Source organism: Suncus etruscus, chromosome 1 (assembly GCF_024139225.1).
Source record: "Suncus etruscus isolate mSunEtr1 chromosome 1, mSunEtr1.pri.cur, whole genome shotgun sequence".
In the NCBI taxonomy this organism is placed as follows: domain Eukaryota; kingdom Metazoa; phylum Chordata; class Mammalia; order Eulipotyphla; family Soricidae; genus Suncus; species Suncus etruscus.
This window is the reverse complement of record NC_064848.1, coordinates 168,752,154-168,769,979: the sequence shown is the minus strand read 5'-3', so window position 1 is coordinate 168,769,979 and position 17,826 is coordinate 168,752,154. Positions and strand designations below refer to the sequence as shown.

Here is a 17,826-nt window from a genome sequence, read left to right as displayed (position 1 = left end):
GACGGAGCAATAGCACAGGAGGGCGTTTGCCTAGCACACAGCTAATCCTGGACGGAATCTGGTTCAATTCCCGGCATCCCATATGGTCCTCCGAGCCTGCCAGGAGTGATTTTGGAGCCCAGAGCCAGGAGTAACCCATAGTGCCAAAAACCCAAAAACCAAAAAAGAAAAAAAGAAAAAAAAAAACACTACATAGAAGACATCATAGGTGAAACATTCTATTGGGATTAGAAATGATTTGGGGGGCTGGAGAGGTAGCATGGAGGTAGGGCGTTTGCCTTGCATGCAGAAGGACAGTGGTTTGAATCCCGACAACCCATATGGTTCCCCGAGCCTGCCAGGAGCGATTTCTGAGCGTAGAGCCAGGAGTAACTCCTGACCACTGCCGGGTGTGACCCCCCCCCAAAAAAAAAAAAAAAAGAAAAGAAAAGAAAAAAAGAAATGATTTGGGGGAATTGACTTCAATAGTAAACTATTGGAACTAATTTAAACTAAAAAATATGTACCAAAACATTTTATGTCTAAAAAGAACTTAGATTACTTAATGGGAAAATACAATGCACACCATACATCTAATGAGGAATTAATATACAAAGTATGGGGCCAAAATAGAAAACATAAAAAACAAAACTTTTTTGTTTTGTTTTTGGTTTTTGGGCCACACCCAGTGACGCTCAGGGGTTACTCCTGGCTATGCGCTCAGAAGTCGACCATATGGGACGCCGAGGGGATTGAACCACAGTCCATCCTAGGCTAGCACTGGCAAGGCAGAAACCTTACCTCTAGCGCCACCACACCGGACCCTCTTCTATTTACTTATTTATTTATTAGCTCATGAGTGCCTCACTCCTCTCTCTACCCAGGAATAACCAAGATTTACATTCTTTTTTTTTTTCTTCTTTTTTTGTTTTTTGGGCCACACCCAGCGGTGCTCAGGGGTTACTCCTGGCTATCTGCTCAGAAATAGCTCCTGGCAGGCACTGGGGACCATATGGGACACCGGGATTCGAACTAACCACCTTTGGTCCTGGACTGGCTGCTTGCAAGGCAAACACCGCTGTGCTATCTCTCCGGGCCCGAGATTTACATTCTTAATGTCTGAATTTTCAGACAGACAGCTCGGAGCTTTTTGTTTGTTTGTTTTTGGGCCATACCCAGCAGTGCTCAGGGGTTACTTATGGCTCTCTGGGCTCAGAAATCGCTCCTGGCAGGTTTAGGGGACCATATGGGATGCAGGGCTTTGAACCACCATTGGTCCTGGGTCAGCTGCTTGCAAGACAAATGCCCTACCGCTGTGCTACCTCTCTGGCCCCTCAGAGCTTTTCTTAAGTTCTATTTTCAACAGATATGGACCTCACTACCATTAGTGTATGCACAATCACTAAAAAATTGTAACTCTTATTATTTATTATTATTATGAAAAATGATGCCATAACTAAATATAAGTAAAAATGAATGAGAGCTGAATACAACTCTCAAATGGATTTCACGTCAGTTTAGGAAAATTCTAGTGAGTTCACTTTTTTTGTCTTTTGGGTCACATCCGGCAGTGCTCAGGGGTTACTCCTGGCTCTATGCTCAGGGGACCATATGAGATGCCGGGACTCGAACCAATGACCTTCTGCATGAAAGGCAAATGCCTTACCTCTATGCTATCTCTCTGGCCCCCTAGTGAGTTCACTTTAATTTTATCTGTACCTAAGGCATTTCTAGAGGTTATATGTCACAACAAAGACACAAGAAATAGGGGCCAGAGTGATAGCACAGTGGTAGGGTGTTTGCCTTGCACATGGTTGACCCAGGACAGACCTGGGTTCAATCCCTGGCATCCCATATGGTTCCCCAAACCTGGAGTGATTTCTGAGCGAATAGCCAGAATAACCCCTGAGCGTCATCAGCTGTGGCCCAAAAACAAACAAAAAAGAAATAGAAAGAAGTAAATCTACATTGTAGTAAAAATCTAAGTTTTGAATTTTCTGGGAGATGTGGATCAGTGGTAGAGCACCTGAACTCAATTTCTGGAACTGCCCCACATTGTTAAGTGTGATTCTCAGAGCCATAACTATATAATCTCTGGCACATGATAACTAGATGTGTGAGGATCATAACCAAATATGTAAACCATGGCTATTTCTGCAACAATAACAGTAATGTCAAGAACTGGAGAGATATACATAATACACATGCTTTGCATGTGGCTGACCTGGGTTCAATCCTTGGCATCCCATATGGCCCCCCACCCCCAGCCTTTCAGAAAGAATTCCTGAGTGCAGAGCCAGGAGTAAGCCTTGAGCACTGCTGTGTGTGGCTCAAAAACAAAAGAACCAAAAAAAGCAAATAACTACAATAACAGAAAAGAAAGAAAAATAAAGGCCCACTGCTGTAAAAAGAACACACGGTATCACGGGGCAAGACTGATAGTCCTGGGCCCGGAGAGATAGCACAGCGGCGTTTGCCTTGCAAGCAGCTGATCCAGGACCAAAGGTGGTTGGTTCGAATCCCGGTGTCCCATATGGTCCCCGTGCCTGCCAGGAGCTATTTCTGAGCAGACAGCCAGGAGTAACCCTGAGCACTGCCGGGAGTGGCCCAAAAACCAAAAAAAAAAAAAAAAAAAAAAAAGAATAAGACTGATAGTCCTACACAGGTAAGGCTTACCTTGCACAAGGTCAACCAGAGTTCGATCCCTGGCACCCTCTATCATCTCCCACACCTGCCCTGAGTGCAGAGCCAGGAGTATCACTTGGTGTGGCCCCCCAAAAAGCAAATAAAAAAAATCAAATCAGACATTCAAAAATGAGTCTCCAAAAATAGTTTCCATTTTTTATCACTGACATTTAACTTAACCAGAATATAAAGATCACTGTGATTTTCTTTCTTTTTTGGTGACCCTGTCCCCCCAAGTAATTCTCTGGAGACTTTGGGGATCCACCAAGCAATTCTGGCTGATTAGACAGGCATTTTAGTTTGAAGACTAGAGGATATGCTGTTGCAAGGGTGCTTAAGTGAGACTAGGAATTACCAGTGCCACACTGGTAATGTTTCAGAGACTTCCAGAACTATACCTAGTGATGCTCATGTGGTGCTGGAGATCCAACTCTACTGACTATATGAAGGTATCAGCCTTAACTCCAATACTATCCATCCAATCCCAACGGCTAACTGTAATAGCTGCAAACGCACATATTACTTTCATTGCTGTTTTAGAACTACATTGTGAAACTCATTATCTTTGCTCAAGATTCCATTTTTACTGTTCCTTAGATAATCTAAACTCATAGGCCTTCCTTTTTATGAGAAACTAGTCCCCAAATCTAGAAACAAATTCTAGGCTTCAGAAACTATTTTTTTTTTTTTTTTTTTTTTTTTGGTTTTTGGGTCACACCCGGCAGTGCTCAGGGATTATTCCTGGCTCCAGGCTCAGAAATTGCTCCTGGCAGGCACGGGGGACCATATGGGGCGCCGGGATTTGAACCAATGACCTCCTGCATGAAAGGCAAACGCCTTACCTCCATGCTATCTCTCCGGCCCCCAGAAACTATCTTTTGACACTGAGGACAGACTACCCCTACTTATTACGATACAAAAATTCTTGGTTTGGGGCTAGAGAAATAGCTCAGCAATAGGGCATTTGTCTTGTATGCGGCAGACCTAGGATAGACCAGGGTTCAATTCCCAGCCTCCCATTTGGTCCCCTGAACCTGCCAGAGGTGATTTCTGAGTCCAGAGCCAGTTTTTTTTTTTTTTTTTTTTTTTGTTTTTCTGTTTTGTTTTTTGGGCCACCCTGTGATGCTCAGGGATTACTCCTGGCTATGCACTCAGAAATCGCTCCTGGCTTGGGGAAGACCATATGGGATGCCGGGGGATCGAACCGCTGTCTGTCCTAGGCTAGCGCTGGCAAGGCAGGCACCTTACCTCTAGCGCCACCGCGCCGGCCCCCCAGAGCCAGTTTTAACCACTGAGCGCCACTGGGTTTGGCCCAAAAGCCAAAAAAAAATATTCTTGTTTTAGAGATATAGCTCAAAGGGCTAATGTGCACATCTGGTTTGAAGGAGGACCTGAATTTGATTGTTAGCACTGCACTACTCCTAGAGCACCACTGGGCACGATCCTGGTGATTCTCAGAACTGCTAGGCTTGAACAGTTACTGACTAGCAGAATCTTGAATTTTGTTTTTTTTGGTTTTTTTTGGGTCACACCTGGCTGCGCTCAGGGGTTACTCCTGGCTCTACACTCAGAAATCACTCCTGGCAGGCTCGGGGGCCATATGGGATGCCAAGATTCGAACCTTCGTCCTCCTGCATGCAAGGCAAACGCCCTACCTCCATGCTATCTCTCCGGCCTGGAATCTTGATTATATTGACAAAAAGGATAATGAATGTTCTCCATAAGGATAACCTAATAAAAACAATATCCAGTATATTTTTCAGATGAGATTAAAGCACACACTTACAGCTCTGATGTCTCTCACACACACACACACACACACACACACACACACACACACACACAACACAAAATATCAAATCTGAAGCAGCAGTTACAAAAAGTATTCCCTACCCTCCCACCTTCTGCATTGGGAGTAAAGTAATCTCCCATAACCAAGACCCCATCACCCACCTAATGTTAACAGTATATTTCAATTCTATCTTGTTTACTGGGATATTATTAGAACTGGATTTGTTTGACCAGACAATCTCCTACAGTTCTTAGACTTGCCACTTCAAGGAGTCAATGTCTATTCAAGCAGGCCCAATAAAAGCAATCACGAAGCTTCCTTCCCAACCAGATCTTGGAAGACTAAAGGCGGCTTTAACATGGAATTTGTTGACTTGCACAACAATCAAGAAAAGTCAGCAAATGCCAAGCTGGTTTGCTTCATTTGATGGAAGCTGCTGAAAAGGTCTTCCGTTTGGAAGCATTTACCAGTTTTTCTGGTACAATGGCTACAGCTGTGGACTCTCTGAGTGTGAACGCACATATGTAAGACACAAAATATCAGGGCCAGGCACCATCTGCAAGTGATCGTCTCATAGGCTGGGATTGCAATGTAGGAGTTGGAAGGGTAAAATTTCCTCAAGGATACACACTGTCAAAAAAAGAAAGAAAAACCCAACCCCCAAATTTTAGCTGACAAAGATCTAAAAGACATGAATAAATAGAATTTTAAAGACTGTGTTCTCTGCAGCATATCTTTAGTACTTTTTACCTTACAAGTTATGTTGCCTGATTTTAGAAGAGGAATTCAAGAAAAAAACAAATATTCATTTTCTTAATTAATATTTATCCTCCTATTAAGCGAGACTTCTATAAAGTTTATTAAAGATGATATATACATTGATAGATAACCCCCCCCCCCCAATCAAATACAGGGGCTGGAGAGTTAGTACAATGGGTAGTGGACTTGCCTTCTATGCAGCCAACTTATGTTTGATCCCCAGCATCAAACACAGTCTCCTGAGCACTGCCAGCAATGTTTCCTGAATGATGAACCAGGAGTAATCCCTGAGTATTGCCCATTATGGCCCACAAACAAACAAACAAAAATCACACAGAGGAGAAGACTAGTTTATTAGTAAGCTAACTTTGGCGAGCAATAAGCAGTGATGAGGAATGACTTGAGTTAGCACAAGCAAATCAAATGCCTTATCCACTACACTCTTTTTTTTTTTCTGGTTTTTGGTTTTTGGGCCACACCCAGCGGTGCTCAGGGGTTACTCCTAGCTGTCTGCTCAGAAATAGCTCCTGGCAGGCACAGGGGACCATATGGGACACCAGGATTCGAACCAACCACCTTTGGTTCTGGACTGGCTGCTTGCAAGGCAAACACTGCTGTGCTATCTCTCCGAGCCCCACTACACTCTTTCTCTGCCTCCTCTGAAAACTCACTTTCAAGGCTTCTAATTATAAAGAAGTAAAAAAGGCCATAATTTTTATGACGGTGATATCAGGCTTTCAGGTAAATTCAGAAAATTAAAAAAATCTCAGTGGGCTGGAGCGACAGCAAAGCAGGCATGTGGTTGACCTGGGTTTAATCTTTTTTTTTATTTTAATTTTTTATTTTTTATTTATTTTTTTTTATTTTTTTGGTTTTTGGGTCACACCCAGCGGTGCTCAGGGGTTACTCCTGGCTGTCTGCTCAGAAATAGCTCCTGGCAGGCACGGGGGACCATATGGGACACCGGGATTCGAACCAACCATCTTTGGTCCTAGATCGGCTGCTTGCAAGGCAAACGCCGCTGTACTATCTCTCCGGGCCCTTAATTTTTTATTTTTAATTATGAGAACAATGATGCAAAGTGGACAAGGTAAAGTTACAGTGGAAGGACAATCGCCCATAAACAGAGTTCTCAGAAGAAATCCCCTTGATGACGCCTTAATATTGAACTTACAGTCAAAGAACATTAAGAAAAATAAGGCAGAAGACCTGGGTTTAATCTTTGACACCCCAGGTGGTTCCCCTGAGTTCTGCCAGGAATGACCCCTGAGCACAGAGTCAGTCATAAGCCCTAACCACACTATCAGGTGTAGTCCCCAAACAAAATGTTATTTAATATGCGAAGAAAGAAGAAAAAGAGGTCAGGGGGAGAGAATGAGATCCATAAAGAGAAATTACAGGGGCCAGAGAGCGTGGAGGTAGGGCATTTGTCTTGCATGCAGAAGGATGGAAGTTTGAATCCCAGCATCCCATATGATCCCCTGAGCCTGCCAGGAGTGATTTCTGAGCATAGAGCAGGAGTAACCTGAGTGCTGCCAGGTGTGACCCAAAAGCCAAAAATAAAAAAAAGAAATTACACATCCCAAACTGGGATGTGTTAACTCCAGAATGAAGTGCCTTATATTTAATTTTAATTAATTTTCTATTTACATAGCTACACTTAGAGGTTATCATTTTTGTTTTGCCTCCCCCCCCCCTTTTTTTGTGTGGTTTTTGGGTCAACCCGGCAGTGCTCAGGGGAAACTCCTGGCTCCATGCTCAGAAATTGCTCCTGGCAGGCACGGGGGACCATATGGGAAGCCGGATTCGAACTGATGACCTTCTGCATGAAAGGCAAATGCCTTACCTCCATTCTACCTCTCCGGCCCCAGAGGTTATCATTTTTAATAGTATAGCTAAAATGGCTTATGCTACATCAATACTTTACATTATCAGTACTTTACTAATTCAAATAGCAATAATAAAAATGCAAAAGTTTTGGGGCTAGAGTGGTGGTGCAAGGGGTAAGGCGTCTGCCTTGCCCGCACTAGCTTAGGACGGGTCGCAGTTTGATTCCCCAGCATCCCAAGCCAAGGAGTGATTTAAAAAATGGTCCCCAAGCCAGGAGTGATTTGAGTGCAGAGCCAGGAGTAACCCCTGAGCATCACATCACTAGGTGTGGCCCAAAACCAAACCAAAACAAAACAAAAAAAATTTTTAAGATATTGAGATAAATAGAAAGTTAACTTGATTATTTGGTATTAAGGGTTTTGTTGTTGTTGTTGTTGTTGTTTGTTTTGGGGGCCACACCCTGGCAGTTCTTAGGGGTTACTCTTGCTCTGCACTCAGAAATCACTTCTGGCAAGCTCAGGAGACCATATGGGATGCTGGGGACTAAAACCAGGTGGGCTGTGTGCAAGGCCTACTGTGCTATTGCTCCAGCCCCAAGGCATTCTTACTTTTAAATTTGTTTCTGGGACAAACCTGACAGTTCTTTCTTTCTTTCTTTCTTTTTTTTTTTTTGTAGTTTTTGGGTCACACCCGGCAGTGCTCAGGGGTTACTCCTGGCTTCATGCTCAGAAATTGCTCCTGGCAGGCACAGGGGACCATATGGGACGCTGGGATTTGAACCGATGACCTCCTGCATGAAAGGCAAACGCCTTACCTCCATGCTATCTCTCCAGCCCCAAACCTGACAGTTCTTAAGGACTAAGGACTAATTCCAGCTCAGCTCAATGCTACGTGGTCATTTTTTTTTTTTTTTTAACGTGGTCATTCTTAGTGGTATTCAGGGACCAGGGAGTGCCAGAGATTAAGGCATGCACTCAAGTACTAGCCTGGCATTCTTAATTTTTCGAAGTTACTATGATTTGGGAGGGAAACATAGGGGCTTGAGGCCACAACTAAAGATGCTCAGGGTTTACTTCTGGCTCTGCGCTAAAGGATCATTCCTGTTAGTGCTCAGGAAATCATATGCAGTGCAAAAATCAATCTGGGGTTGTCTGTGTACAAGGTAAGTACCCTGACCCTATAATATATACCTGACTCCACTGTGATTGTTTGAAGAAATCTTCTGGGGCCAGAGCAACAGCACAGTGGTAAAGCATTTATTTGCCTTGCACATGGCTAACAAAGGACGAACTCCAGTTCGATTCCCAGCATCCCATATGGCCCCTGAGCCTGCCAAGAGCGATTTCTGAGTGCAGAGGCAGGAGTAACCCCTAATCACCGCCGAGTGTAACCCAAAAACCAAAATAAATAAATAATAAATAGATCTTCTGTTTTAAAGTTAGTTACTGATATACTTACAGATGTAATTATTTCTAAGATTTACTTCAAAATAATATTGCACAGGACTATGGGTAGACATCTAGATAAAACAATAGTAACTGTGGATTAGTTGTTATATGTAGGAGGATCAATACATTCTACTGTGTGCTTTAAAATTATTAAAATTTATTTTCTTGTTCACTTTTGTAATATCAAATTTTTTCTACTAGCAGTTTTTAGAATATACAGCAAAAGAAGAAAGAGAAAATCAGAGGAGAGGGGCAGAAATGAAAAGACGAATCCAGGTGAAACAACATACAAATAGCAAATTTTTCAATAAGAGAAACCAAGAAAACAAAGGGAGATCGATTAAAAAAATTTTTTTTTAAATCTCCAAAATGGAAAGCAAATTTCCACTTAAAAAGTACCCAATGAATTCCTATTACAATGGAGAAGAGACTCATACAGAGGTGCATCAACAAAATTTCAGAACACTGGAGACAAAGGATTGCACAAGCTTTCTTTCACTGAAAGCAGAAGACAGAAAAGGTCAAGAATCACAATGGCAGGCCTGGGATTTAGCTCAGCAGTCAAGCACTTGCCTGGGTTCATTCCCCATTGTTCTGTGCATACATTCACACATACACACGTATACTGATTATAACTGTCTCAGACTAAAAGGAAAAGTTTTAACTTGACATGCCATATAAAAGAATTTACTTAAAGCTTCAAACAATGCAAGAATAAGGAAGAGATTTAAAAACATGAGGTTTCAGCAATTTTATTTCCTATATACACAATCCCCAGAAAGCTACTAGAGTGGGTCTCTTAAAACCAAGAAAAAAAAAAACAAAAAACAAAAAACAAAAAATATTAAGCAAGTCTCAATAAGAAGAGAGGCAGAAGAAATGTATCCCCACAATGATTGTGATTATAAAGGGATAGCCAAGGATAACAGCTATGTTCCAGGTGTGCAAATAAATCAGTTTGGGCTGGAGGAGGGTAAAAGACTCCAGAGGAGACTTCAAAGACAATGACATTGATAGAATAATTTTACAGAATATTAGTCATGTCTAATCTTTCTAGAATGTGAGACTGAATTATAAACTAAAATTGGAGGCTGGTGAGGTGGCGCTAGAGATAAGGTGTCTGCCTTGCAAGCGCTAGCCAAGTAAAGACCGAGGTTCATTCCCCTGGCGTTCCATATGGTCCCCCAAGCCAGGGGTGATTTCTGAGCACTTAGCCAGGTGTAACCCCTGAGCATCAAATGGGTGTGGCCCCAAAAAACAAAAAAAACCTAAAATTGCAGAAAAGCAACCAAAAAAGATTAATAGGCAAATATGTAATTTCGGGCCTGGAGAGATAGCACAGCGGCGTTTGCCTTGCAAGCAGCCAATCCAGGACCAAAGGTGGTTGTTCGAATCCCGGTATTCCACATGGTCCCCCATGCCTGCCAGGAGCTATTTCTGAGCAGACAGCCAGGAGTAACCCCTGAGCACCGCTGGGTGTGGCCCAAAAACCAAAAAAAAAAAAAAAAACCCCAAAAAAACAAACCCCAAAAAACCCCCAAATATGTAATTTCCCATAAACATTTTTATGCTGATGATCACAATTTTCTATATTTACATATATATTCATAATTATGTGAATATGGAATACAAATGAAGACAAATTCTAAGACATGCTTTGTCAGGAAAATAGCAGAAAATGAGGGAAGTGAGCAAAAAGACTGAAGAGAACTAAATGCAAAAGTTCGCAAGTCACACAATAAGAATACTACAGAGAAATAAATAGGTAAATATCCAAGTTATTAACTAAAAGAGGCTGGCTCTGAGGAAGGTGAAAATCGTGGGCATGTTAAGGAGAGAAGACTGGCAATTGGGTTTTTAACTAAAGAGTAATTAGCTGGCTCAACTATATTTATGTAACCCTGATAAAAGAATAGTGCTATCAGTATTCTTGTTTAGGGCCCAGAGGATAAGGTAGCCAAGCAGCTGTGAAAACCCCATAGCATCATTACAGAGAACACACTGTCATAATTCTATTGTCTTTTTGCAAACACTGACTTGAAGTAGTCCACCTGCTTTGTGTTGTCTCAATAAGTATAATGGGAAAATGTTTCTAAGCAACTAACACAGATGAAATGAAAAGCAGCAACTAACACAGATGAAATGAAAAGCAATGATGTTAGACTTAGAAAGAGATCATTTACAGAAATAATTCACTTAGGCATTTATTAAGGTTTTTGTTTTATTTAAATAGATGGCATAAATTCTCCTTTTTAAGGAATATAATTATATGATATAAATAAACTCAAGTGGAGCTCCAAGTGGGCACAAGCTAAACATTATATTGTGTGATATTTTTTTGTTTTTGGGCCACACCTGGCTGTGCTCAGGCATCACTTACTTTTTTTTTTTAGATTTTGGGCCACATTTGGTGATCCTCAGGGTCTACTCAGGGCTCTGCAATCTAGAATTACTCCTGGTGGTGATGGAGCAATAGCACAGAATAAGGTGCTTTCCTTGCACACAGCCAACTTGGATTGATTCCACCCCATATCGCAGGAGTGATTTCAGTGAGCAGAGCCAGGAATAACCCTTGAGCATCATCAGTGTGTCCCAAAAACTTTAAAGAAAAAATTTACTCCTGGGGCCATAGAGATAGGATAGCAAGCATGGTGTTCACCTTGCTTGTGGCTATCTGGGTACGATCCCCAACATCCCGTATGGTCCCTCAAACATGTCAGAAGTGTTCCCTGAGTGCAGAACCAGGAGTAACCTGGTAACCAACCCCCAATTGGGGCCGGAGAGATAGCACAGCGGTGTTTGCCTTGCAAGCAGCCAATTCAGGACCTAAGGTGGTTGGTACGAATCCCAGTATCCCATTTGGTCCCCCATGCCTGCCAGGAGCTATTTCTGAGCAGATAGCCAGGAGTAACCCCTGAGCACTGCTGGGTGTGGCCCAAACCCCCCCCCCCCAAAAGGAATTACACCTAATTATTTATTTATTTTTTTTTGGGTTTTTGGGCCACACCCGGCGGTGCTCAGGGGTTACTTCTGGCTGTCTGCTCAGAAATAGCTCCTGCAGGCAGGGGGACCATATGGGACACCGGGATTTGAACCAACCACCTTTGGTCCTGGATCAGCTGCTTGCAAGGCAAACGCCGCTGTGCTATCTCTCCGGGCCCTAATTAATTACTTTTTAAATTATTATTTAAATACTTCTTAATCATAGGCCGGAGAGATAGCATGGAGGTAGGGAGTTTGCCTTGCATGCAGAAGGATGGTGGTTCGAATCCCGGCATCCCATATGGTCCCCGGAGCCTGCCAGGAGTGATTTCTGAGCCTAGAGCCAGGAGTAACCTCTGAGCACTGCTGAGTGTGACCCAAAAATGAGAGAGAGAGAGAGAGAGAGAGAGAGAGAGAGAGAGAGAGAGAGAGAGAGCGAGAGAGAGAGAGAGAGAGAGAGGAGAGAAAGAGAAGAGAGAGGGAGAGAGAGACACACAGAGGACAGAGGACAGAGGAGAGAGAGAGGAGAGAGAGGAGAGAGAACACTTATTTTCAGAGTGGAAATAAGCAAGCAAAGAAACAGAGACAAGTGAGATACATGTTCAAGAAAAAACATGCTTCAAGAGCAATCTTATTTCTTTCTTTCTTTGTTTCTTTATTTTTAAGAACTAAAATTTTGCCCTCGATTCTGTGACCCAAATTCCCTCCTTTACTTCTGAAGTTAAACATTCTTGTACTCATGCCGACTACTTAACTACTAGGCTTGAGGCCCTTTGGACCAAACAGGAAGTTAGGTCTCAAGAAAAGAGAACAGATGCAGATTTGGGTTAGTCACTTCAGGATTCTGGGCTGGAAAAGTCCCTTAACACATTACTTTCATCATAGTAACAGCCAATTCCATCTGCAAAGTAATCTTTGCTTAGTTCTTCTAGTCTGAGCCAAGTTATATTGTGACTCACTTATCTTCACTTTAAATCATTACACCATTTGCCAGAAAAAAAAAAAGTAGTCAACCACTGTGGCAACAAGTAGGCAGTGAACTGGCAAATGTCAGTTTTAAACTGCATGTAATTTTTCCAAGTAATGTTTCACCATTAGCACTAGTCTCATACTGCTGTCTAAAGATTGAACAGAAGAATCCCACTTGTCTTGCTAGAAAGATCAAAAGAACTGATGTTCTATTTTTGTTTTATTTTGTCTGTTTTTTTTGTTTTGTTTTTTTGACCACACTTGGTAATGTTCAGAGTTTATTCCTGCCTCTACTCAGGAATTCCTCCTAGTGGGGTTTGGGGAACCATATGGGATGCTGGGGATCGAACCCAGGTTGGTCATGTGCAAGGGAAACGCCCTATCTACCGCGCTGTTTCTCTGATCTTGATATTCTAGTTAGTAATTTTGAACATATGACAGTCTAACTCAAATTCATTTTACTTCCAATTTTTGTTAGAATGTCATTCCTCTTTGGGGTGTTTTCTGACAGTTTTTATCAGTATGTTTTTATTCACTGTTCATAACAGTTTTGCCCTCCTTTTTCCCCTTAAAATGTGAGCTCACTTTTAGTAGATTTTCTTTCCAGTCATAAGTCTGATGTTTCCAAAGTTAGTAAATGCTACAATTTGCTTCTGCGGGGTATCCTAGGTTTTTTTCAGTCTTATATTTTTAATATCGAATACAAATTATAATAATTTTATATTAACCTGCTGGTTTGGCAATCACTGAACTTACAGATAGTATAAATTCTGATTAAATACCTATAAATTAAACTTTGTATTTCTATTTGATTTTGGGCCACATACACTTGTGCTTAGGGGACCACATACATTGCTGGGAATGGCCAAGTGCAAGGCTAACAACTTAATTCCCTGTAATTATCCATAAGACATAACCCTCTGTAACTGACCATAAAAAACCCTGGTCAAAGAGAAACTTTCTCTTCACTTTGCTGAAGAGTACAAATGTTTCTCTAGTTGCCTATTCACACCTGTACCTCTTTTGTCTTTCTCTTTGAAGGGGCCAACATCTTGCAGTGTTCAAGGCAGTACACAGGGGATGGGGCTCAAGCTCAAACCAAGAGGTGCCAAAGATCAAACCTGGATCTCTGGCCACCCAAAAACAAAAACAAAAATTCAGTATTTGGGGGGCCAGACAGAGTATAGTAGGTAAGACTTTTGTCTTATATGCAGTTGACCTGAGTTCAGCCCCCAGCATGCCATACCAGAAGTAAATCCCAGAGTACAAGAAGACAGAAGTTCTAAGCATTAATGAATAAGGCTCAAAACAAACAAAAATCAAAGACCAAATTCAATATTTCCAAAATTGAGACTCTCTATAGACCTTATAAAACTGTTCTGAGCTCTTCTATGAAATGTTACACTTACATATATTTAAATCCAGGTAACTGCTGAGAGGGCTGGAGTGCATGCCTTGAATAAATCTTACTGAAATCTACCGTATTTTCTGGTGTATAAGACTACCGGGCATATAAGATGACCCCCTAATTTTAGACTTCCTCTCTGACTCTGGCCAATCCGAGCAGGCTTTTTACAGTGTAGATTCGGGTACAGAACATTGTATAATTTGCATGCATAAAAAGCCTGCTTTGATCGGCTGAGTTAGAGAGGCGGTCCGGCAACCTTGCAGTATTGGTTCAGGATCGAGTTGGAAAATAGTTTCGTGGCAATATCCAGACGATTTTCGTTTAGCGGCATATTGAAATGTTTTTTGAGATATACTTGGCGTATAAGACGACCCTCCGATTTTCATACACAGTTAAATACAGTTTTGTGTTTTTTTTTTTTTGTTGTTTTTTTTTTTTTTTTGGTTTGTGGATCACACCCGGCAGTGCTCAGGGGTTACTCCTGGGTCTAGGCTCAGAAATTGCTCCTGGCAGGCTCGAGGGATCATATGGGATGCTGGGATTTGAACTACCATCCTTCTGCATGCAAGGCAAACTCCCTACCTCCATGCTATCTCTCCAGCCCTGAAATCTATTTTTATATGAATGATGTACAAATTTGCTATGAAAGTCTTAAGAAATAAAAAGTTCGGGCCGGGCGGTGGCGCTAAAGGTAAGGTGCCTGCCTTGCCTGCGCTGGCCTTGGACGGACCGCGGTTCGATCCCCCGGTGTCCCATATGGTCCCCCAAGCCAGGAGCAACTCTGAGCACATAGCCAGGAGTAACCCCTGAGTGTTACCGGGTGTGGCCCAAAAACCAAAAAAAAAAAAAAAAAAAAAAGAAATAAAAAGTTCATGGAACTGGAGAGATTGTGTAGCAGGTGACGCACTTGTCTTGCACATGGCTGACCCGGGTTTTTTTTTTTGTTTATTTATTGATTGGTTTGGGGCCACACCCAGCAGTGCTCAGGGGTTACTCCTGGCTCTGCACTCAGAAATTGCTCCTGGCAGGGTGGGGGACAATATGGGATGCCAGGAATCCAACTGGGTCCCTCCTAGGTTGGCTGCATGTAAGGCAAACTCCCTACCACTATGCTATCCCTCCGGCCCTGAACCAGGTTTGATCCTAGCACCCTGAGCATCGCTAGGTATGGGCCCCAAATCAAAACAAGATATCAAAAAAATTTTATGAATAAGATAAATTTGTCAACTAAAACAAGACGACAACTTTTTCTTTATTTGTTATTTTTGGTTATATCCAATAGTGTTCAGGACTTACTCCTGGATCTTTATTTAGGGATCATTCCTGATGTTCGGATGACCAATATGTGCACATGAAAAGCAAGTGCCTTAACCCCTTTAATATCTCTCTGGCCCCTTGATTTTTTTCCTGAGATGAAAAATAGAACTTTTCTCTGGTTATTTAAAATCCTATTATATTTCCAAATCTAATACAAGGAAGAGAGAGGGGTTAGTCTGTGGATATATTAAATAAAAAAGCAAGATAAAAAATTGGCAAGAATATTCATTTGCATATTAAATGCAGTAAAAAAACTAACCTGTAGATTATTGAGAGGTTCCATCTTCATGACTGGACCCAAGGTGTTGAGAGGCAGGGAAACATCAATGCTTTGATTTGGCATCAGTGGTGTATGGATGGCCAGAGGAGTACTGGGGATGACACCAAAGCTAAGAGAGAGGAAGAAGAAACCCAAGAAGTTAACATCTGCATTAGTCACACCTTTGAAATCTAACAGTTTTTTACTTGGTGGATCCGACTGTTCAGGGCTCACATCTAGATATGGCATTACTCAGGCCCACAGATATTGGGGGCCAATAGAGTAACCTGCATGGTCCTCTGAGCTCTACTAGATATAGGAGGGAGAAAGGAAGGAAAGGAAGGGAGGAAGGAACTCAAAGAAATAAAATGGAAAAATTAGCAAATGCCCTACTGTTGTACTATCACTCTATTAGCCCAACTGGGATAATAACTTATCCAAATATAGTTACTTTCTAATAGTCCATGGCAAGAAATGAATGTTTAGCAGTTTGACTTTTTCAAGAAGACTTCAAAAAATAAGATAAAAGTGGTTGAGAGACGGGGAAAGCCTGAATTGGAAGTTATGTTAACAAATAAAACAAACAAACATATCCAGTCATTACCTTTATGCAGAAAACATAGGAATAGAATTTCAAAATGATAGGAGCAAAAAAAGGAGAAATGGTCTTACATATGTAACAAGTAAATGACATACATTTATAATGAATTTATATTCTAATTACCCCCAAGAAGGAAGAAAAACTATAGTATTAATAAAATAATAAAATTGTGTATAGGTCGCATCTTTTTTTTTTCCGCCACACATGGCAGCGCTCGGGGGTTACTCCTGGCTCTGCACTCAGAAGTGTTCCTAGCTCAGGGGACCATATGGGATGTTAGGGGTCGGACCCAGGTCTGTACCGGGTCAGCCACATGCAAGGCAAACGACCTACCGCTGTGCTACCACTCCGGCCCATATAGGTTGCATCTTCTTTTTTTTTTTTTTTGGTTTTTCGGACCACACTCGTTTGATGCTCAGGGGTTACTCCTGGCTATGAGCTCAGAAATTGCCCTTGGCTTGGGGGGACCATATGGGACGTTGGGGGATCGAACCTCGGTCTTTCCTTGGCTAGTGCTTGCAAGGCAGATACCTTACCTCTACCACCACCTAGCCGGCCCCTATAGGTTGCATCTTAAAAAATTATTAAAATATCAGGTATTACACAGTTGTTCAAGGTTGTATCTTTGTAAAAATAGGAGAGAGAGAGAGAGAGAGAGAGAGAGAGAAAGAGAGAGAGAGAGAAAGAGAGAGAGAGAGAGAGAGTGTGTGTGTGTGTGTGTGCAATAGCACAGCAGGTAGGGTGTTTGACTTGCATGCAGCCAACCCAGATTCAACCCTTGGCATCCTATATGGTCTAAGCCTATCAGGAGTAATTTCTCTTTTTCATTTTGTTTTGTTTTTGGGTCACACCCTGCAGTGCTCAGGGGTTACTTCTGGCAGTCTTGGGGACCATATGGGATGTCAGGAATTGAACTGGGGTCCGTCCTGTGTTGGCTGTATGCAAGGCAAATGTGTTACCACTGTGCTATTGCTCCAGCCCCTATAAGAAATAATTTCTGAGTGCAGAATCAGAAATAACCCCAAGTGCTGCTGGGTGTGACCCCAAACCAAAACCAAACAGACAAAACAATAAAAGAGGGGCTGGACATACAGTACAATGGGAAGCGTGCTCGCCATGCACGTGGCCAATCCAGATTTGGTCCTAGTACTCCAAATGGTCCACCAAACTCTGCCAGGAGTCTGAGCACAGCCTGATATAAAAGCACCTAGGGCCCGGAGAGATAGCACAGCGGCATTTGCCTTGCAAGCAGCCGATCCAGCACCAAAGGTTCAAATCCCGGTGTCCCATATGGTCCCCCGTGCCTGCCAGGAGCTATTTCTGAGCAGACAACCAGGAGTAACCCCTGAGCACTGCCGGGTGTGGCCCAAAAACCAAAAACCAAAACAAAAAAAAAATCTATTTTCTACATGTAACTCCTTCTAATAGTTCTACAATTCCTAATTCATTCAAATAATCAAAATGGGGGCCGGAGGAGTAATATGACAGTGTGTAGGGTGCTTGCCTTGCATACCCAAATTCAATCCTCGGTATCCCAAATGTTCTCCCAAGCCTATAGGAGTGATTCTGAGCACAGAGCCAGGAATAAGCCTAAGCACTACCAGTGTGGTCCAAAAAACAAAACAAAAAGTATTAAAATGACATAACACATTCAAAAACACAGAAAAAAGTAGAAAAGAACAGCACAAATTACCTAATTAAACATAACCCCCCAGGGGCAGGTGAGGTGGCGCTAGAGGTAAGGTGTCTGCCTTGCAAGCGCTAGTTAGGGAAGGACCACGTTTTGATCCCTCAGCG

General features: G+C 42.2%; 1 protein-coding gene across 1 annotated transcript in view; it reads right to left on the bottom strand.

The window, feature by feature from the left end:
• The window catches only part of AP2B1 (adaptor related protein complex 2 subunit beta 1), a 156,133-nt gene that overhangs the window by 31,124 nt on the left and 107,183 nt on the right, over positions 1-17,826 (bottom strand). Inside the window, exon 18 of the mRNA XM_049771462.1 lies at positions 15,429-15,558. Coding sequence (XP_049627419.1) covers positions 15,429-15,558 — 130 coding nt within the window. The remainder of the gene's footprint in view (positions 1-15,428; positions 15,559-17,826) is intronic.